The following is a 22983-nucleotide window of genomic DNA, read 5'->3' on the forward strand; positions in this document are numbered from 1 at the left end:
TAAATCATTTAAAAATTGATCCAAAATATAAATATCAAATGTCGCCACAAGCCACACTGAGGAATGTTTTAAGAAGCACTTTAATGGCAGTCCATACATGCATGCAGCACTTGCCTACATTATATTGTTTTTTTTGATACATTAATTTTCATACTGTTTCTTAACTATATAAATCAAAGTTCTGCCATTTTAACAAAGTTCTATACATCACATTGTTTAAAACACAAAGGACTTCATTCTTTACATACAAAACACAGGCTAAACACACAGCTCATCACAGCTGTCAAGTTGGGAGAGGTTAAAGTTGAAGCCTCCCTATTTGTGCAGTGAGTGACACATTTAAGCAAATAAATAGAAAATAAAAGCTGAAATACTGAAGTGCTCTTATTCTGTACAAATTAGCATATATAGCATTTCAAATGCCTCAGAGGGCAAGATGATTCAAAATGAAAACACTAGCAAACAAAACTAAAAACCAAAAATGCAAACCAGCTGTTCTTACAGAGCACATTGTTAATTTATATTTATGTTTATGGGTACACATTACCAGGTCAAACAGGCAAGAACACAGCTGTCTTCATTGTTGCCCACTTAATTATGCTGTGCTTGTTGCCTTGGTAACAATGCAGTGACATCTACTGTAGTTATAGTGAGATGACTGACAAGCGAACAGTTTGATCCTTTAGGGGACCGATGGCCACGCATTGTATCCACTTGAAAAGACACAGAAAACTAGGATTTTTTTCCCCATTCCTGAAGGGACCAGGAGGAAAAAAAAAACAACATTAAAAACTGATTCTGACACAATTAAAGATACAATCCATAATTACTAACACAGCACCAATTGTACCTCAAAACATTAAAGTATTGTGTTTAATGAGGCTATAGATGAATAAGAGCCCAGTTCTGTTGTGTTTTGTAGTTGCACTACAAGTAATTGTCTATAAGTAGCAGCAATCACAATTTGTGTGTTCAGAATGCACCAGTATAGTAACAAGTTTTTTACTTGGAGCCAAGAAAGCAAATGAAAAATCATACCAATCCATCAAAATGGGTTAAATTATTTAAATTAGTTATATCTGGGAAAATAGCATCACCAATAATGTATTTAAAGCATCACCACCAAGCCTGCATTTTTTTAGATACAGAAAATATTATATTCCCAACAGAATTTGAATACATCTTACACACCCTTGATACAGTTTTCCGATTCAGATTGTCTGTCCATGCTATTTGATTAGTTGGGACATTTGGAATGCAACCATGAATAACTTTTATAAATTTTAATCAACAAATGAAAATCTAACTAAACATCTACTGTGTGTTTGTGCTCTATCGGAGCAAATCACTCAAGAATATTGCTTTTTATGCAATGTTAATTTCAACTGGTTTGCTATCTGCTTGTTACTTGGTCAACATGCATTCAAGAGGTCAAAATGCAGCCATTTCTTTGAGCTTGGACATGAAAATTTTTATGTAAATGCTTAGTATTTTAGTCTTAAATACATTACGACTATTTTCACTGTCCTTTAAGTTGTAAAATTAACATTGCATGATCATCCAGCTGGCTGTTCTTATCATTATGGGGTCATATTCTAAGGTTAGTGAGAGAGGGAAAGAGTGCAGGAGAGAGGACAGATGGTAGGACCACCACATTCAGAGTATGTGATGAATAGTGTCAGGCAGTGGACTCGAGCCCGCTGTGTAGAGGAGCCCATTTCTAACGGACATTGTTCTATGGGGTCAAAACTCTCATTAAATTCACTGTCAAGGCTTCAATTTAAGATGTACAACCTAAAATTCGAAAGTTTCTGGTTCTGTCTCTTTGAGACTTTGTAGTTACGCAGCCCTTTTTTTTAAAAAACACAGGAGCCGTGTTATATTAGTGCAGACAGACATCGGCATGCTACATTAGTTGTGATAATTCTGTTCTCTGAAACCTACGCTCTAACGCTTACTTCGTGTTTTTTTTAAATTCTTCTATTGTTGTTTTCCTGTCTCAGTCTGACCACTCGTTTTCGTCCAGCTCAGAGTCTTCGTCAGATTCGCTGTACTCCACGGCGATGCGACGGGATAATATAGTGGCCACGTCGTTTCCAACTGGCTCCTTCTTCGCTTCCTGCTCCCGCTGTTCTTGCACCTTACGCAGCTGGATCCCTATGACAAAAAAACCCCACAGAAAAGTGAGAACCAGAAATACAAAGTTGCGTGAATAAGGATGAATCTCACAAAACCTCTCAAGAACTGATAAGGCTCAGGCCATATTTCACATCAAAATAATAATAATAATAAAAAATGAATGTGGTAAGATTTAAAAATTTTTTTTTTTTTTTTTAAAGAAATCTCTTCATATTCACCAACGTTGCATTTATGTGATCAAAAATAGTAATATTATGGAATGTCATGAAACCCTGAATTTTCAGCAGCTATTTCAGTTTTCAGTGTCACGTGATCCATTTCTCAAGAAACATTTGTTATTATGAATGTTTGAATTTTTGTGGGACTGTGACACATTTTTCCTAACATTCTTTGATAAAATAGCAAGAACAGCCTTTATTTGAAATATAAATCTTTTGTAACATTATAAATGTCTTACTGTCACTTTTGATCAATTTAATGCATCCTTGCTGAATAGAAGTTTCTCTTTTCTTAAAGAAACAAACAAAACAAATGGACCCCAAACTTTTGATTGTTATATTATATTATAGAATTAATATAAAAGTTTTTAAACTGTGACATTTTAGCAGGGTTCCTACGTTTTCCATTTCAAAATTCCATACTCTTCCAGACTCAAATTTCCAAACCTTTCAGCAGGTTTTCAGACCATATTTAACATAAATGGTTCATAGAGTATTATTTTCAATTTTATATTTGGTAAGGTTTAGTATATTTTGTATATTTGGTATAGTCTATTTGGTAGTGTAAAAGTATTTGGTGACTAGTACAGTCATCTGTAAATTTTTTTATTTTCTTTTTTTCCCCATTGATTTTCTTGAAGTGACAACATACAGTGCCTCTAAAAAAAGAATAAAAAAAAAACTTTTACATGTACACAAGAAATTTTTTTTGTGCCCTCAAGAAACTATTCACATGCGTATGCTTACGCATTACAGTTTCTAGTTTTATATAACCTACTTCCTTTGTGCATCACTATTTTATTTTGCACACACTATTTTGCCATCTTACTACGAATAAAACAATAGCATGGATGTACATGAACTAACATATCTATTTGCTAAAAATGTGGCTTTTCTTATGGTAGGTACCTCTAATATCAAGGCCTAATGTCCAATTTAACACATCCTCTGTGGCAGCACACAAACCATGACACGAAATGGGCTGACGGCATAAAATTTGCCAAGTTCAAGGGTTTGTAAAAAGTACTGGTACTGTAAAAAGTGTTTAAATTTGGCTTTCATTAGAGCAGTATGCCATATTTCAAGGCCTTAGGTCTCTTTAACGCATACTTTGTGGAGGCCAAGAAACCACACCACAAAATGGGCTGTCACAATAGGTAGCTCAATGTGCATTGTCCGATATGCCAAGTTTCTCGTGCGCACATAAAAGTCTGTATATTTATTTTTTTATTTTTGCAAAGGTCCTTAAGGCTATGTAATATGGTGCTAAGAATATTGTGAGAAGAAACCCAAAATGCTTATAACATGCAATTTTGCATAATGAAAAAGTGCACCTTGAATTCATTCAGTCGTATTTTGACATGACTTCTTGTACAATAAATTTATTTTCAATAAATTCTTAATTTTCTATGATTAAAAAACTAAACAGGGGCAAAAGGGGCACACAATTTGGGTCTGGAAACACAAATATTTTTTCATACTGTGTTTTCTTTTTTCCATACTTTTCCAGACCTGGAAAATACTTCAAACAAACTCCATACTTTTCGAAACCCCGCAGGAACCCTGTTTTAGAATGCTGCCAATTCTCGTTAAAATAAGGCAAAAAAAACAAAAGTATGATGTTGTCACCATTTGACACTATAACACTCAAACCCCACTTTATGTGTGACCTCTGACCTCGTCTGATGGCTGCCAGCAGGTCGCTGCGTGCATCGCTCATTGGGATGAGAGGTACCTGACCCTTCCTTGGGACAACCGGTGCTTCCGCAGGGGCAGCGGGCATGGTGTGTGAGTGAGGGTGTGGGTGGGGGTGTGTGGGCGGCCCAGGTGGAGGTGGAGGGGGTGCTGCGGGAGGAGGATGGGTTGGGGAAGGGGTGTAGGAAGCAGGGAGGGCAGGGGTCGGAGGAGAAGGGTTGTAAGTCTGGGAAAGAGATGGCATGGCACTGGCCGGGGCAGAGGAGGGGCCAGTGGGACTGTCAAAGGCAGTCTGGGCAGAGGGAATGAGAGGAGGAGGTGGAGGAGGAGCTGGAGGTACGAAATACTCTCGATGCGGAGCCTGCTGACCACTGAGATACAAACAGAGAAAAGAAATTAATCAAATAAACACATTAAATGCACTTAGGAGATGAGCTGTAAGCCTAGAGATCACTGCAAGATGGAAACTCATTGGACAAACAATTTTTATGTCAAAAATCTACTCTCAAAGACTTATTGTTAACTAAAGCAAACTATTAAAAACTGTTATTGTTAACTGAAATAAAGCTGTTAAGTCAAATAAGTCAAACAAATTTAAGTACTAAAATTGCTAAAACAAATCAATATAAATTAAATATTAAAATGACACATAACAAAAAAGCTAATAAAAATGACAAAAGCTGTAGCAAAATTATTAAAATTTAAACCAAAATTAAAATGAAGAAAAATCTAGAAAGCTAATAATAGTATATATATATATATATAATACTAAAATTATGTGAGTTTGTGTTAACAGATAGCCAGTGGTATATAACGTGATAGCTACAGACTGATAAAAATGAATTTGTAGTTGACACAACTAGTCTGTGATTCACTGTGTAAAATCCCATAACTTTACCAAAACTAGAAACTGTGAATCTGTGAGACTAGTGTCTTGTAGTGAGTGTTTGGCCATAGATATGATGTTACCTAAATTTTACACATGATCATATATGTTTTGTAGGATATTTAGACTGAAGAAATCCATGAATGATAAACAGAGCAATTCCAAGAGGATCCTCGCACCTAAAAATGGAGCATTTAGACTAGGGTTTTGCAACCCCTACGGGTTCATGATGGAACTGCAGGGGGGTTCATGAGACAGAGTAGGCCTAAATAATACGCAAACTGAATAAAATACAATATGAAGTAAAATGAAGTAAAAGAAAAAAAAGTAGTATATAACACTAACATTAAATACAAAATCCTTCAGTCATTCAATTTATTATTCATTATATTTACTGAATGGTTAGAACGTTTATTTGAATTTTTTAGTTGGTATTTCATGCAAATAATTTAGAGGATTAGAAAATGCTGCTTAACACCCTTTATATTACAGAGATTTACTGAATTAAGAGAAACCGAAGAATAACAGACCTGTAGTCTTTAGCCTGCAGGGGACGTGGTCCATTGAGAGCCGGGTCTGTGACTGCTTGTCCGTGGGAGGTCTGAACCCTGCCAATGGTCTGTCTCCCAGGTGGAGCGGAGGAGGAAGGGGCTGGCCGGTAACCACGGTCCAAGGACTGGGTCTGGACATGAGAGGGGGCCATGAGGTGCTCTTTGCCATCGGCAGCGGAGTAGGCGCTGGTCACGGCCATCTGCTGAGCCGGGTGACTGGGACTGCCTGGGTAAGAGTGCTCACCCATGTCTGACGCAACCGACCTGATGACGGAAAAGACACAGAGAAAGACCGATAGATGAGAGAGGGAAAAAAGAAAATGAAGAGAGAAATATTAAATGCAAATATCTTTTTGCATGCATGAGTTTTAAAAGAATATTATGGATTTCAAAGTTCAGCTTTATTGAAAGCACAATATTTTAAAAAGCGATAACAAAAGTCTGTAAGATTATTATGGTAACACTTTACAATAAGGTTCATTAGTTCACGTTAGTTAACTACATTAGTTAACATGAACTAAGAACGAACAATAATTCTACAGCGTTTATTAATCTTAATTAATGTTAATTTCAGCATTTACTAATGCATTATTAAAATCACGAGTTGTGCTTGTTAACATTAGTTAATGCACTGTGAACTAACAATATAAACAACTCTATTTTTATTAACTAACATTAACAAAGATTAACAAATAGTGTAATAAATGTATTGTTCATTGTTTGTTCATATTTGTTAATACATTAACTAATGTTAACAAATGACACCTTATTGTAAAGTGTTACCATTGTTATTATTTATTTTTTTGGTGAAAATCCATTTAGCTCCAAGACTGCATTTATTTTATAAAATATACAGTAAAAAAGCAATATTGGGAAATATAAATACAATTTAAATGTTCAGCAGTCATTACTCCAGTCTTCAGTGTCACGTTATCCTTCAGAAATCATTCTAATTAGTAAACATTATATGTTCATTCTAATATGTAAACAATGTGAACATTTTTCCTTTCATTTCTATACACACACACACACACACACACAAAAGAAGAATAGTACCGTTCAACTACAGTACATATTTTCAACATATATCTAAAACTCTATATCTAAAATATTTTAATATACAGTATGAAACATGTTCACGCAGGGATGAAAACAAATCAATGAATCACAGCCGATTTATTAAAAAAAGACAGTTTAAACTGATTCACTGAACGAATCAAACTTACAAATCTTTAAACGTACTTGTTTAAATGCAATTTTTTTTTACATGACTCTAATATGAACTGCTACTTTATTTGCTTAAATGTGCAACAAAGAACGACCATATAAACCAACCAAATAAAAAGCACATTAAGGTCATTACAATATGCACAATGTAAAATAATTAGTCAATAGATCACCTACCCCAATCATCTAATTGTTTAACCTAATAAAAATGATTATAAAAACTAACAAATAAATAAATAGAACAGTATAATGATGAGATGCTTTAGATTGCTCTGGTGTGACTCTCCAAGTGTTGGCAGCTGAAGTCTCAACAGATGGCAGTAGTGAGCTATGCTAAACTGCAGCCCGCTTGCCTTGCCACTGAAAAAAGTCAAAGCAAAAGAGACCAACCTGTTGTCTGGGGAAAGTGAGCCCTCAGAGGACATGCCGTGGTACGGAGAAGGCGTGAAGCGGGCATCTGGGCGGAACTCTTTATCATATGCCATTACGTTCCACTCCTGCCTACGATTCCGAGCCTTACGAACCTTTTTCACCTCACGGCTGGGGTCCTCCACCTGCTTCTGCTGCTCCTGAGAGAGAGAGAGAGAGAGAGAGAGAAAATGAGAGAGAGAAAGAGAATGAGAGAGGGAGAGAGAAAGGCTAGTGTTGCAAAAAGCCCAGGGTTTCGTTACAAATCACATTTGGTGAAAGGTTTAGACTGTCAAGCTAAAAGAGCAAAGTCGCACACACACAGACTGTAGTGTCCACATCTTTCACTGAAAAGTGCTGTGAAGAAAGTTTCTACATAATTCAGGGAATGCATTAAACACACACACGCACACATACACTCAGTAGAAAAGCTAGTGAAGAGACTGTAGGGAAAGAAAGTGAATGCAAAAACTGTCAGCAAAGTGAGGGATTGACGGATGAATAGAAGGACTGACAGAAATGCAGGTCTCTTACGGAGGATAGGAGGGGGCTTCTGAGATGGGCCTGCCTGGAGTGGGACTTAGTCTGGTCTGAGTGAGTCTGGCCTGAGCCGCTGGTCTGGAGAGAAGGGGCAAAGTCTGGGGGAGTTAGAGCTCTCATTCATGCACACATAAAGACACATCCACTGATGGGTTTCCTTCTGCTCTCTTCTTTGCATATAAACACATAAGCTTCTGGTTTGAAGAGAGGAAATCCATCTGAGAAACTGTTTTTACAGGGGGCCCGGTAGTGCTATGGAAGCAAAGGGAGGTTGTCTGATGTGCTTAGCATTGTTGATAAGTTGTAGTCAATCTTAACTATATACTGTACCATATACAACAACACTTATTTTGGTATCAACTTGGTACCGAAGTTCCAGCATTTTTGACATCCTTAAAGCAGTATGTGATTTTGGAAAGAACAGACAGTGTGAAACAGGACCATAAAGTGCACACAAAAACATATTTATGCAATAGACACACACACACACACCTTCTGTCTCCTCTTTTCTTTTCTCTTGTCCTCTGTGGCTTGCAGCATTTTCTCCCTCCAGAGGTTAAAGAAGTAAGAGGGGTCTGTGTAGAACTTCAGTGCATCCTTCTTATCATCTCTGTAGAAAGAAAGAAATAGAAAGAGATGGTTGCTACAATAGCATTTGCTCAGCGTAGAGCTGTAACTCTCCAAACAAACAAACCAAAAATGAATAAAATGAATAAAATTGCTAAAATGAATAGTGCTTTCAGGCATACTTGAGAGTGAGAATATTCTAGGAGATATGCAGCAAGTGATTTCTCATTTTGTCATATTACACCAGAGGTGCACAAACCAGAGAAGGTGGAAACAGGAAATAAAACATGCAATTGAAACATATCTTCATTTTTTTAATTAAACATTTTAATTAGAGCTGGGCAACGATTAATCGCAATTAATCACATCCAAAATAAAAAAAATGTGTGTACTTTGTATATTTATTATGTATATATATACATATATATAAATACACACACATGCATGTATATATTTAAGAACAATATGTCGCGTTTATATATTAAATATATTTATATATAATATAAATTATATGAATATAAATCTATACATGTAGATATTTTCATGTATATGTGCGTCTTTATATATACACACAATGAATATACACAGTACACACACACATATATATTATATAAACAAAAACTTTTATTTTGGATGCGATTAATCGCATTAATTGTTATGTTATTGCATAACAATGTTATTGCTACAGAAGAAAAGTATAAGATGCAATGTTGCTACTGTTGCTAATACACAATAAGAAATGGCAGAATGTTATTTGACATGAGAGAGTGAAGTGATGATGATCTCACCTGTAAGGGCTGAGGATATTGAGAGGGGGAGGTTTGTCTCCACGGTGGTAGAGCTCCAGCACAGGATTAGGGATGGAGTTTCTGGAAACCACCTGTTGGTCCTGAATGGTGGAGCTCTTGAAGGCCTTCCTCATGTTGATATCTTGCAGAGAGACTGAAGATGGGGGATAGAGGAAGAGATCAGATTTATGCATTCATTTCATTATTGAGATTGCACAAATATTTAAATTTGACATTTTTTAGTACAAAGATCTAAACATTCTTAGTACAATATATTTAGCAAATAAGAAAATAGGCATAGGATATTAAAATTTACAAAATACACGGCCATTACGGACACTACCCGATAACACTGATCTGAGATCAGTTCAGTGTTTACTATATGGTGATTAAAGGTGTGGTTTGACTAAGATAAACTGTCCCTTGATCATCATAGTGTTAAAGGGCCTTAAAAATCCCTGCTTAAGTCTCTAATGTGTTTGTTAAAGAACGGATGAAGCTGTCCATGAGACAGCAGATGGTCATTCTCTTATTCACACACTCTGCTTCTCACCCTAATCAGGAATGGCACAAACATATGACAGATCAGCTGCACATTTAAGAGCAACATCACTGCTTTGCCTGCCCTAGAGCATGTGGAGCTCCTGCCTCACAATCCCACGTTTGTTTGTTTTTTGTTTTTCAGTAGACTGAGCTGTTTGGCAGTGACTTCAGATTTTTTTTTGCTTGCACAAATCAAAAACAAGTATGAGATGATGAGATAGCACACACATTAAAACATGGGACATCACGGTCAAGACAACTGTTTACAATTGGCTTGTTACAATTGGTGTGTGACAGGTTTTTATATACACACACAAACTTATAAATATATAATAATTCATATTTAAATCTAATATACAATTAAATTGAAATATATACAAATTCCATCAAAAGGAGAAAACTATGACTAAAAAAACACTATAAAAATGAACAGTCTGCCTCTGATAGAAAGTAGCGCAAAAGTGGAAAACAGCTGTTCAGATATTCCGTAACATCAGTCAAGCAATGATCTATGACACTGTGTGGAAATTTATGTCTTAACTGTGGACCGATGCTAAATTATTTATTAGGTTCTTCTACATTAGTGTAGGGGTTGTCTGTTACTGAGGGGGCGGGGCTTGTTTTGATGTAAAGAATGATGGACTGCCTCAATCGCCCTCTAATTATGTATGCCACAGGAGAACACTCACAATATTAAAGCACTGGCTGTGCCTCAGGGGCCACTGTACTGCTTTATTGAACATTAATAATTCAAGACTGAGCATACTGGCTGATCTGATGGCAGGAATGGGGTATATGAGGTCAAACCTGGGACAACTTATAAAACAAGGTGGTCCTGCTTTTCAAAATATGTACTGAGCCACAATGCTGTTGTAATGGAAAAGAAAAGTCCTTTCCTTTCCTATTTGTTCAAATACCAACAAACAGTCTGTCTAAAACAGCTATGACGTAGTTCGCCCATATAATCTTATACCCAATCTTTGTCTTGACTATTGAAATGGTTGTCTTTATTTTTATTAATTAGCGATTCCAGTCAGATTCACATGTAATCAAAATGTTATTGATCTGAAAGACTGAGCAGTGTTAGTTTATTATCATTAAGATACTATTATAGTTTTTATTAATATTTTGAATTAAGTTTTAGATTTTAAGTTTTAAGTTAACATTTTAGTAATTGTTTTGTCATTTTTATCATTTAAAAAAATATATATGTATATATAGTTTTTACTTAGATTTATTTGAATTTTAGTTATTTTATTACACTGTTAATGACAATAAGAAATGTTGTTTTAGCATCTAGCTAAAAAAAATTTTATTTTGTTATTTTTAGTTAACTATAATTACCCTGGCACTAAGACATATTAATATCCAATGAGGCACTGCTCTCTAATATACAGCTCTACAAAATCACACACTGACTACATGCCTCATTTTTATTAATTTCAGTTTTCTTCTATTTCTTCCTCATTTTGTTTGTATCTCTAAATACCTCTTCTGTCCTTGTGCGCAGTCTGTTTGAGTGCAAAAGAAGCTCAGTTTTAAGTCTGGATGGCTGGTTATAAATTAATAATTAGAACGGACGTTAAGAGGGGGATGGGGTGACATTTTTGGATCAGGCACAACCATGAATGCCAGCAAACCCCATCACCCTTTCTGGCAACACACACACACACACACACGATATTCTGTCTCTTCCTCTCTGTGAGATGTCTCGATATTCAGACATTCTTCTCCTCATCCCACTCCCCATCTCCTTCCCAACCCTGCATTCTACATGCAGCACACATAAACCACAGATCACCACCAGGTCAGACAGACACACACACACACACACACACACACACACATTAAAGAGCTATAAACACACACACACGGCCCAGAAACCACACGTTGAGCATTCCCAGCAGGCTTTGCTCTCGGCACGGGTGTGGTTGAGAGGTCATCGCTCACTGTGAATCAGGTGATAATGGAACGCTCAGACTTTAAAAGAAACTTCGATGTGTCTTCTCCGTAAGTGAGGGGTCACGGGGGAGCTGGAACATATTAAACCCTCTTTATCGGCTTTCCGGTTATCGATCACTGCTGGGCAGAATGTTTTAAATAGACGAGGACATCGTTAGAACATGTAACGTGACCCTAATCTTGATTTTGCATACGCACAGGATGTTTACAGATAAAAATCTCTTCTCTTATGTCCATCAAACACATAGACTGACATCAGAGTCGTGCTGTGCACTGCTATCTGCTTCATTTATTGAGACAAGAGACGGTGCCACCAGGCACTGGATTTTTCTATTCCGCAGAGAGAAGAACAAAAGAAAGAGATGAGAGGAGTAGAGGGAGGAGTAAAGTGATACAGTTTGATGTCTCTCTCTTTCATGGCAGAGAAAGCTGGGTCATCCCTCTAACTACAGGCTAAAAGAAGACCATTATAGAGGACAGCACTCGAAGGCAAACGCGCGCTCTCTCTCAGCCGCTCTTCAGCTGCTAGCTGCTACAGCTGAAAGCTTGATAAGATCTGGAGATGATGCAGAGATTAAGCTTAACGCGTGATGTTACCCTCTTCCACCGTGGAGTCCAGCTGGGTGACTTTGATAGCCAGCAGGTCCACTCTCTCTTGCAGGTTATTCATACGCATGTAGAAACTGTTGGCTTCATTAAACAGCTCTCCAAAGATGTCCTCTGCGTGACGACCTGCAAGACAGATGGCGAGACGAACGGCGTGCTGAAAAAAATCAATTGAATTTCCATGCTAGGTTGGGTGTTGGTCGAGCTAGTGGACTAGCACAGTGATGCTATTCATCACCAAATCTTGGTCAAGCTGGTGGACCAGAATGGTGCCTTCTGATTGGGCCTTATTTCAACAGGCAACATATAAAAGATTATATAAAGAACAAACAATTCAATACAACTAGAAAAGCAGGGTGTCACTCACTCAGGCTGCCCAGTTGTTTGATGATGGCTGCCAGGGTGCTGTTGGTGACACACTCCAATTCGCTGGGCACTCCATCAGGCAGAGCTCCTCGACACAGGTGCTTGGGCTCGATGCTCCTCTTTACCAGCGGCATGACTGACTACTGCCGAGAGAAACAGGGAGACCCATTAAGACACAAATCAACCACCTAATGAACTCAAATGAACAACAAATGAGGAGGTATATAAACTGAGAATATACATACACACACAAAATATTTAGTTTTTAAAATGTGTCATAGTTTGTAAAAGTATATTAGAATTTCCTGCACTGACTTTGGTTTTTTAATTAACTTAAAATAGCTATAAAACAAACCGATTTAACATGAGAATTGTCTCAGTCAATATAAAAATAAGACATTTAAGAGGAAAATATATTTTTACACATTTTTTTATGTTTTTTTAAGTTCAGGATAGGTTTTATTTAGATTTCATCTTTTAAAATGTATATGATAATTTCCTTGATTCACTTACAAAATAAACTATATTTTTCACTTAAAAAATTAGTTGCTGAAAATTAGTAACTATAATATACTATAAAATTATAACTCAATGAAAGCTTACACACACTGAAATAACAAACCAAAACAATGGCATACATTGCAAAATATGCGATTTGCTTGATGCTCCCAAGATTCCAAAAGTCATTTAACTAAAAATCGTGTTAGTCATTTGGATAACAATGTTCAAAATGTCACATAAAACCAAATGTTTCAGTTTGTGCAAGTTTAACACATCCGATTTGGTGTCAAAGCAGCACTGGTCCAAGAAGGCAAGTGACCGTATAATCAACTGACCCAAAACTCTGCCACACAGCCCTGGGACATCCTCACTGTTGAGCTCTGTTTTTAGTCTTTGTTTAGCGAGTGTACAAATGAAAGTCAATGTGAAGGTAAAAAGTGTTAGTATGAAATTTGAAATCAGTTCTATAAAATCAAATCTCACAATGTAATATGGTTACATAGTTTTTTCGGTTGAGCCAGCATGCCTTAAGCATTTTGTGCTGATTAATCATTTGCGTGTATTTAATACAGACGTCTGACATAAGTGGGCCCGTTTCAGAAAAAGGACCTACTGTGGTCTGTTCCTGTTTACAGACCACCAATGACCACAGACAAACGCTAATAAAGACAGTCACTGGCATCACACACACTGATGCAGGCGCAATGGTTCAGCGACCTGGGCACACAGACAACATCGCCTGGCAACTAAAGCGGACGAGTATGCTGCTAATGAGACATGAAAAGAGCACTGTTATAGCCCGGTGGGACAGCAGACGTGTGCGTGTATCCCCTGCTTTCTTTGTGTGTCTAGTTATTATTTCGGTCTGAAAGTGATTGGGAAACTAGATTGTAAAGGTTAACAAACCTATTAAACTATATGACTATTCAAAAGTTTGGGGGCAGTATTTTATTTTTTTCAAAGAGATATACTTTTTTACAAAAGATTTCTATTTATAATAAATGCTGTTCTTTTTAATGTTTTGGAATACACTTGAAATCTCTTGTATCTTGTCTTTTTTTTTTTTCACAGGGACACTTTAAAACAATTTTCTCCCCAATTCTTCACTTCTAACTATACTAGCATTTTTTACTGTGTGGGAATCTTTTACTGTGGGAATGAAATGCAATAGACCAGATACTGTATATTTTATATGTCAATAACGGAAGGTATTTTAAATTGTGTGTCAATGTTTTTAAAATGTCAATATGATGGAATATTCTTCCTGCTTTTCATTAAGTGCTGGCGCACACACCATCATAACAATTACACAGCAGTTCAATAACAGATCACTTTGCACTAAAACATTCACACTGTTTTTCAATCTGCCTTCTCTGAATCTCTCAGTCTGCTGCTCATGAATAAAGCAGTAGAGCTGAGTGAGACTGTAGAGGCGCAGGGCTGTAATCCTCACTCCCTCGAGCGTTTGGCTGGACTGTGTGAAGTGTAAGTAATAAAAGGATGCGTTAATGGGGAGAGAGAGAGAGAGAGAGAGAGAGAATATCCGTCTGTGTTTTTTGGGGGAATGAAAGGACACATCAGACTCTCTCAAAACCCTGTGAACTGCCTGCCCACATTTACATTCATGCATTCGATAGACACTTTTTTCCAAAGTGAGAATTCATGATATGCATTTTATCAGCATGTCCCTGAGACTCATGACCTTGGCATTGCTAGTGCCCTGCCCTGCCAGTAGAGCTTGGAATGCTATACATACAGTTTTGTTTGCTGCTGACTCAGGACACCTCTGCGATTCTCAAATATGCTGTTTAGGCAGGCAGATCTCTATGATTTGAGACTCAGACACTGATACTAACATTAATTAATAGTTAGTGAGGTATTTGTTAGTTATGGTAGGATTAGAGATGTATAATATGGTCATGCAGAATATGTGCTTTAATAAACAGCCAATATGTTATTAATAGGCATGCTAATAAGCAACTAGTTAATAGTGACAGTTGGTCTCTATACTAAAGTGTTACTGGAAATTCTCATACTTAAAATTACCTACTCAAAAATAAAATTTTGGGCTCTTTTCATGCCATTTAGTTAAAATGTATGAATAATAATAAAAAAAAATATATTTTTTCTTTATTTCAGGGATTTGCCAAAGCATCATTTTTAGTTTAGTTTAACTTGATGTACTAAAATCAATAAAAAAAACAACAGAAATAAAGAAAAAATATTAATAAAGAATAGACACATTTAAAAAATAAATAAATTCAAAGTTTTTAGCTAAAAGTAAAATGAAAATGGAGAAAATAAAAATGAAACAACTTGAATTCTTAGACACAAACTGTTGAAAAAATTTGATGGTGAGAATTATGGGAAACACACAGAGAAAAAGCAGTGAATGAAAGAGAGAGAGTGAGAGAGAGACCCAAAAGTGTGCCACCTTGCCAGGAGGGGTTTTGGTGTTGTTGCCATGGAAACAACACTGAAACGGCTTCTGAGAAAGGATTTAGAGAGAGCGAGAGAATGAAAGAGGAGAAGTGAAAAATGGTGCAGAGAGAATCTCCCACTATATATCTCAACAAGATGTCAAGAATGCAGCAGAGCCATACTCACTCTCATGAACTCCTCCCTCTGATATACACTGGCATCCGCACAGAGATTAGTTATTTAATGACTACCTGAACATGTCTGAATTTCCCAATCTCTCTCTGACAGCAGGAGGAGGTCAGGGATCCCAGATTCTGTAATGTGTGCGGGGGGATGTAAAGCAATAACATGTAATAAGTGATGTGAATATCAAAAGCGCTAAGCATGGTTCACCTCATTAACCAATGCTAAACATTTATCCACTAGCATCTGATTAGGAGCAGTCATAGTACAGCAGCAGGAGTCTGTGAGTGTGTAGTTTCTGTTTGCATGACATTACATGTCAGAACCACCCACTTTTGTAGATGTGTAGGTTTAAGAGTTGTTTTTAATGTGAGTCAGTGTCATTTATTATCATTGTATGTGTGCAAAAGCATCTGCTCTGTGTGAAACGGACGGCATTTATAATAGAATTAAAGGCCCAGCTCTCCCTCTCTACAGGCATGTGTTTAAAAGTCAATGGAACGCCATCAAACACTCATCTCCCACTGTGAACCAAGTGCCTGCGGTCTGCTTGCAAAATATCACACACCATATCATTAGCCACGAACAAGTTAATTCTCTGAATAGATTTAGATCTAATTCAATCCATCTAGTAGATAAAAGTCTACACAAGTTACAAGAAGGCTGCATTTATTTGGTCAAAAAGGAAAGCAGTAACATTAGGGATGGGCAAAACAATCAATTTTTTGACTATTCATTTTTTAAAATGACGTCAATTCAATATCGTGTTATAGTATCGGTATATTGATATCGATATAATGTTATAGCAATACTACAAATCTGTGGAAGCATTTGACATCACGCATAAGGTGCCATGATTTCTGTAATGAATGAATGGCAGATGGCACAGATGCACTGTTTTGTTTTGTAACAACAATACTACTACTACTACTAAATATTAATAAATTTTTTTTTTTTTAAGGAATAATCACGTTTTCTTTTTAATTTTAACAGTAATCCTCTGTTGTGCAGAACTTTATTTGCCAAAAATAAAAGGGCTTAACTTTCATATGTTTAGGATAAATTAAATTAATGTTTTATGCCTTTATCTGATTACCAGAAAAATTAAGAAAACCATTTTATAGGGCCCTATTATTGTTTGAAAAAAGAATAGGTTTAAAATACAGGTCTGTGGCTCTTAATTTATTTTTATTAATTCACTAATTGTAAACTGATGCTGTTTACTGTTTTTTTTTTAGGAATATCGATAGCATTTGTATTAAAACTATATTCACTGAATGTCATCATTTTTTTTTTTTTAAAGTTGAGAATCAAATCAAGAATTGAATCGAGACCTTGTGAATAGGAATCAGGACATCTGAATTTATACCCAGCCCTAGTAACATTGTGAAATAATATTAATATCTAAAATAAATGCTTTCCATTGTAATAAAGTTTCAAATGTAATTTATTCCTGTGGTAGTAAATCTGAATTTTCAGCAGCCATTACTCCAGTCACGTGATCCATTAGAAATCATTCTAATATGCTGATTTGGTGCTTAAGAAACATTTATTATTATTATTATTATCAATGTTGACAACATTTGTTCTGCTTACAATTTTTCTGTGTTTCTTTGATAGAAAGTTCACAAGTTCAAAACTGCATTTATTTAAAATAGAACTTCACTGTCACTTTTGATTAATTCAATACATGCTTGCTGAATAAAATTCAGATATTACATGCTTGAGACTCTGACATACTGTACACGATCATTACAGCATTTCATTCATGTATAAAAATCAACAAAATCATACACACAAAACTGACAAATATCCTCAACCACCAGACTCATCCCTGCCTCCTTTCTCTTCCCAGCAACAGTTTTCAGGAGGAAATTATGATTTAAATGTCAAATCATGAGAAGCACAAATAGCAGAGCTGCAGTTGCAGGTTTATTTGATGATGAGACGTTTGTGCTGCTCAGATTCCAGATCCCCGGACCCCCCTCTCTGCCCCCCTTCACCTCTTTAATGTCAGGAGGATCAACGCTTGGGCTCTCTGAGAGTCGTGCTGATCAACCCCCCTCCAAAGCCAACAAACAAACCACCAAACAAAAAGAAGGAATTATGATTGCATTCTCGTCCCTTATCCCACATATTCAGAGCTGTTCAGAATACAGAACAAGAGTGTCATTAGTGCAGACTGAGAGGAAGTGTTGCCATGGTTTCCTTTCATGCCCCCTGATCGTTGCTTGATCAAAAAAGAAAGAAGAGCAGAAGCCAAACACTTCGATAGACAAGACAGTTAGACAAACAGCTAGACAGAGCAAACTGTACATTAACCCTCTTAAGGTCAATGACTCCAGACCAGTGTTATTGCAGTATTATTTATACTGTATTATTATAGTTTTAGTATTTTATTTATATTTTCAGTTTTTATTTTAATGCTAGTTTAAGTAATTTGTATGTACTTTTATTTTATTAGTGTTTTTTAATATTATTATTTAGGTTTCATTTATTTTTATTTGAGTTTTAGTTTCCAGTTAGTAATCGTAGTGCTACTAAACACCTTTCATTTAGTTTAACCCTTTCTTCTAATATTTATATTTTTCAGCTTTATTTCAATTTAAAAAAAAAATGTTTTTAATCATTTCAGCTTCATTTTAGTTAATGCTGCTTGAAACAGACTAAAAACCTTCAATGTCAATTAATCAAAAGTTCTGCATGTGAACCAGCTCCTGCGGATCTGATTTTGAATGCATCAGATATGCCTTTTGCAAACCAAAAAGATTCTTTCTTGTTATGAATGATACAGCTTTAATGTAATAATTTGTTATATATGGGTCCCTCTGGTTTAAGAAAAGTCCAAACTTTAGCATTAAATGAGAGTATAGTTGTTAAACTGGGATGGGCTTGAGGGTTAGCAACACTCTTTCCGTCTCTTTCCCATGAATTCTTCTCACTCCGTCACACACAATTAAATGTGCTGCATTCAGCACAGTCGGGACAAATCAGCCAGGTGACCATGTGACCTGGAGTCCCCATGCCCCAGTGCACAAACCCCTGGCTGGATAAGGCCCGGAGCAAAGGGGGTCAACTCCCTGGAGCAAGTGTGTTGGGGTCTGCTCTGATCTGAGACCTGCTTTGTATCTGGAGTTCCATTGGTTTTTTTAGGATATGGATGGGTCCTTCATCTGTGTAAATGGGGCAGGCTAACACGAGAAAGAAACTGGGGTGTTTGGAGAGACAGCAGTGGATTAACTGGAGAGTGAAATATGGCTGTGGGCTGAATGGAGATGGATGAAACCTTCAGCCCAGATTAGACCTAGCCTAAAAGAATGATTACTTGAGTAATAAAATAAATAAATCACAGCATTTACATTTTTTCTATATTTCAAAATCTATATACTACATGTATGTTACTGATCTTGTAGTAAACAGTTCATTCATGCATTTTTCAGTTTTTTACTTTTTTTTTTTTGAGCTTGCAATTTTTTTTAATTACAATATCATAACTCCGTTTTCAGGTGAAATGACGGACTTATCTCTGGTGATGCATGTCAGACTTCTCCAATCATTTAGTCCAATCAACAAATAGATTGAAGCAAGTACGGCCCTACAGTATTTTATTTTTATTTTTTTGATTATTTGTTTTACTCAGATATATGTCACAATATGGAAGAAAAGATCTGTTAGAATGATGGATGAGCAAATCTCAACATTTTCTAAATCATCTAGTTAGTGGGTTTTCTAAATGACTAGGTCCCAGGCATTCTGTATAATTAGATTGGATCAAGGTCATTGCACAAAACGTGTATAAAAATCTTAGTCTTCACAAAAACAGATATAGAAAGAATCAGATGCATAAAAACACTGCTCACAGCAGGCAACATGAAATTAAACAATAACTGTCCTGAAAGGTATTGTCGAAGACAGCAAACTTGCTACAAAAGTGATGTTTTAGTATGCTGACAGTAATTATGTGAAACATAACATACTGGCTGTTGTCAAAAGTATTTTGGACAAGTAATGGAAAACCCAGACCCAATATTAGCACCACACCAGAGATCACAGAAAAACAGAGTTAACTGACACCCTTCCTAGTCTTGAATTTTACTTTAGTAATTTTGATATGTGCTTTTGTCATTTAGTTTTTGTTAGGTTTCTATTTAGCTTTATTTTTACAAATTAAAAAAATATTCCATAAATACGGTTGTAGAAGTGAGGCCTGTCTGTCAGTTTTCAGAGCATTTGAGTAGAAGTATCACTACTATACTGTCTCTCTATACTGGAATCTTGCTTTTGATAATAAACTCTGACAGAGAACTTGTTAAACAGATTTCACATGAACTCAATTCATAAGGTCTCTGGCACCGTCCTGACACACTGGGCTGAGACTGATGACATGGTTCAGCAGGGGATTGATTCACAATATCGATGATGACCACCGTGACACCCATGTAAAGTAACTGTAACAACACATCATCGATCATGCCCTACTGCTGCCTGATACTGCTGAGTAAGCAGTAAGCTGGTAAAACAGGCTGTGTATTTAGGTGTACGTTTTTGAGCTTGTTCACAGAACCAGAACTGAATGACTCAAAGAAGCATCTACCCATAGCTGTTGAAAACTGAAATGAATGAATAAGAGAAAAAGAGAGACACTGGTTTGGTGCAGTTGTCTCATATCCTGACATGTACTGTGTCCTGGAAAGGCCTTTTTTCGATGGGCTCAATAGACAGGCCATGCTTGCATTTTCTTTTTCTTTTTTTTTGGTGGCGGGTAACAAAAGGCAAAGGCAAAATAGCAGCAAACAGCACTTTTACACAGCCATTGCTTTTCATTTGCACACAAACACAACAGAGGGGAGAGGTGGCCCGCTGTATGACAACAGATAATATGCTAAACTGACTTTCAGGTAATAAAAACAAAATGTTGGCTAAAGTGGAAATTTCTGACCTCTACTGAGACTCCATACTGTTTTCACATGACCTCCAGGAGAAAAAACTATGGGTGTAGTGCTATTGCCTAAGTGTTGCTTACCCAGCTAACACAGGTCAAGGCAGTGAGGGGCCCAGCTCCAAAAACACACAAACACTGATACAGCTCTGGAAAACTCATAGTAGTGAAGAAGAGTGCCCAAACCACACAATGTGGTGGAGCCTCCACATTCAACACACCTTTGGGTTAACTAGTAAACAACATGACCAACAACAGAACTTCACACAGTAAATTCTAAATCAAAATGGGGGCATGTGTCACCCAAAAATGAAACTTCTGTCATCATTTACTCACTCTCAGACCTGTGCAAGATTTCTCAACATTTTTCACGAACAAACCGACTTGTTATCTAACTAGGCCTAGTAACCAACTGACTGAGACTTGACTTGAACTCTTTTTCGAATAGTCTTTATTACTACTATACTAATCTTTCAGCTAATTATTATTTTACAATTTTGTAAGAACTTTAATATATCAACTTCATACAAATTAAAGGTCATTTTACAAGTTGCAAGCACATAAATAACAACAACAACAACAACAACAAAACAACTCCTTTAGGTATAAAGGAGAAATAAAAGTATCTGTCATTTGCTTTGAACAAAACGTATTTAAAAAAAAAACAAGAAAAATAGGCATTTAGAAAAAAATTTAGTGGTTTTATTTTTAGGACAATATGACTTTCCGAAAGATACAAGATACAAGAGACTTGACGTGGACTCTATATTAAAGACTTAGACAAGAACATGTTCATTCAGTATCCTACATCTGAATTGACATCAGTGATACAGTTCAAGGAAACATATCCATTTTGGCTCTCGGTGACAGCATCATAATCATATGTGACATTTCAAAGTTGGTTAGCATGCTGGACACCAATCATTTACTCTGGCTATCATGATGAACTTGACCTTAACTCTCTGGTGTCTGAGGCATTGTTTTGGGCCCTGGAGATGCATTAGCCTGTATGTAACAGTTTTAAAACGTATATAACAGTATTAAAAGTAAATAAGTTGATATTTTTATGTAGAAGTGATGTCAATCAAACATTGAGGTTCATATGAAATGCACTTGACATATAGTTAATACAAATGTTGTTAAATAGCTCAGAGCACAGGGTCCAACATTTACATTTACTCAAAACTGACAGAATAAATATTTAAAAAGGTGGACAGACTTTCCAAAAAAACATTATGACCCAATATGGTTTTGTTTATCATTATATGTTTTGGTGACTTACCCCAAGAAATATCCACATATAATCAGCCACATGGAATTCTGGAGACAACAAGCCCTTTAGGCATGCTAAATCGACGAATGATAAATTATGTAAACATAAAATCATAGATGTATTATGTCGCAGTTCCTAATAAAGTTACCTGCCTCAACTGACTCGACATATTATTTGTTTGTACCACAAATGATATATAATGCACAGCCCGTATTTTCACGGTACGATATTAATCCCCGTCCCAGCCATAACACACACAACACACCACAGCCTTTTCATGTGATCAAAACACAGCTCTTGCGCGCGACGTTAGCGTTAGCAGCTCAGCTTTGTCCAAGCCCACGAGAGATGCAAAACCGATTAAAAGCCCGTTTACCTGTATATATAAAGCGCTGGCGCGGCGTTTCTCTGATTTCGGTCCGTATTTTGCTCTCCCTCTGTATTGTTACATCGCATGCATCGCTTAACTGCTATTTTCTGCAACGACCGATGTGGATAACGGTGCGCGAGGCAGGTTCAGTTGTTTGTAAATCTCGGAACGATGCGCCCAGCGTGCGCGTTTCCTTGACAGCGTCGAGTCTTCTGCTTGAGCGCGACAAGCGCTGCCCTAAGCGCATGCGCAGACCGAAGCCTTGACCACCACCCACCAAAATAAGCACAGACTGGAGCAGAAGAGGAAAAATAACCAGCACTTTACCTCTGAAATCTCCACAAAAAAGTCAGTGAAGACGGTCCAGCAAGGTTGTATTGCGTAGTTTCAGGAAGCGCTGTTGTCTGATAAATGCCGGTGTTACAGCAAATGTATACACAAAAACTTGAAGTAAAGACAAATGTATGAGCTTTTCTAAACAAAAATTTACCTACTGCGCAGATGCTAGGAATAGATTGCCTAAATTCAAGTTTTGAAAATTAGAGCTCATATTATGCATGATTTGCTTCCTATTCTGCACATTCGTATTTCATCAGTAGATGGCAGCATCGTTAATGGTGATAGACCTACATAAAACACACAAAAAATGCAATATTATGTACTTTAAAAATGTACAATTTTAACAGTAATAAATTCTTAAAATTCTTAAGTAAAAACATGTTACTTAGTTAAAGGTACCTTACCATATGCATTGAATATATATCTTTTTATACTACAAGACTATTATAATACTATACATT

General features: G+C 36.5%; 1 protein-coding gene across 7 annotated transcripts; it reads right to left on the minus strand.

Moving 5' to 3' along the window:
- Positions 1-62: 62 nt before the first annotated feature.
- zgc:109889 (uncharacterized protein LOC553542 homolog) lies at positions 63-22658 on the minus strand. Of its 7 annotated transcripts, XM_058783132.1 has the most exons (11): positions 22190-22440; positions 12498-12639; positions 12122-12256; positions 9020-9173; positions 8157-8274; positions 7659-7742; positions 7107-7285; positions 5469-5753; positions 4035-4423; positions 1959-2157; positions 63-753 (listed from the first exon to the last, which is right to left on the minus strand). In XM_058783132.1, the coding sequence occupies exons 2-10, from the start codon at positions 12628-12630 to the stop codon at positions 2000-2002; spliced, it is 1635 nt and encodes a 544-aa protein (XP_058639115.1). In that variant the 5' UTR covers positions 12631-12639; positions 22190-22440; the 3' UTR covers positions 63-753; positions 1959-1999. The 7 variants fall into 7 exon arrangements, with proteins under 7 accessions (XP_058639115.1, XP_058639117.1, XP_058639116.1 ...); XM_058783134.1 differs by lacking the exon at positions 22190-22440 and adding an exon at positions 22511-22658 and having other exon boundaries at positions 63-2157; XM_058783133.1 differs by having other exon boundaries at positions 63-2157; positions 12498-12636.
- Positions 22659-22983: the final 325 nt, after the last annotated feature.

Source organism: Onychostoma macrolepis, chromosome 07 (assembly GCF_012432095.1).
Source record: "Onychostoma macrolepis isolate SWU-2019 chromosome 07, ASM1243209v1, whole genome shotgun sequence".
NCBI lineage: Eukaryota > Metazoa > Chordata > Actinopteri > Cypriniformes > Cyprinidae > Onychostoma > Onychostoma macrolepis.

Coding starts and splice junctions, on each gene's coding strand:
- zgc:109889 (XM_058783134.1), bottom strand. CDS start 12,630: ATGCCGCTGGTAAAGAGGAGCATCGAGCCCAAGCACCTGTGTCGAGGA. Junction 12,257..12,497: donor CAAACAACTGGGCAGCCTGA/GTGAGTGACACC, acceptor TCTGTCTTGCAG/GTCGTCACGCAGAGGACATC. Junction 2,158..4,034: donor GCTGGCAGCCATCAGACGAG/GTCAGAGGTCAC, acceptor TTTTTGTCATAG/GGATCCAGCTGCGTAAGGTG.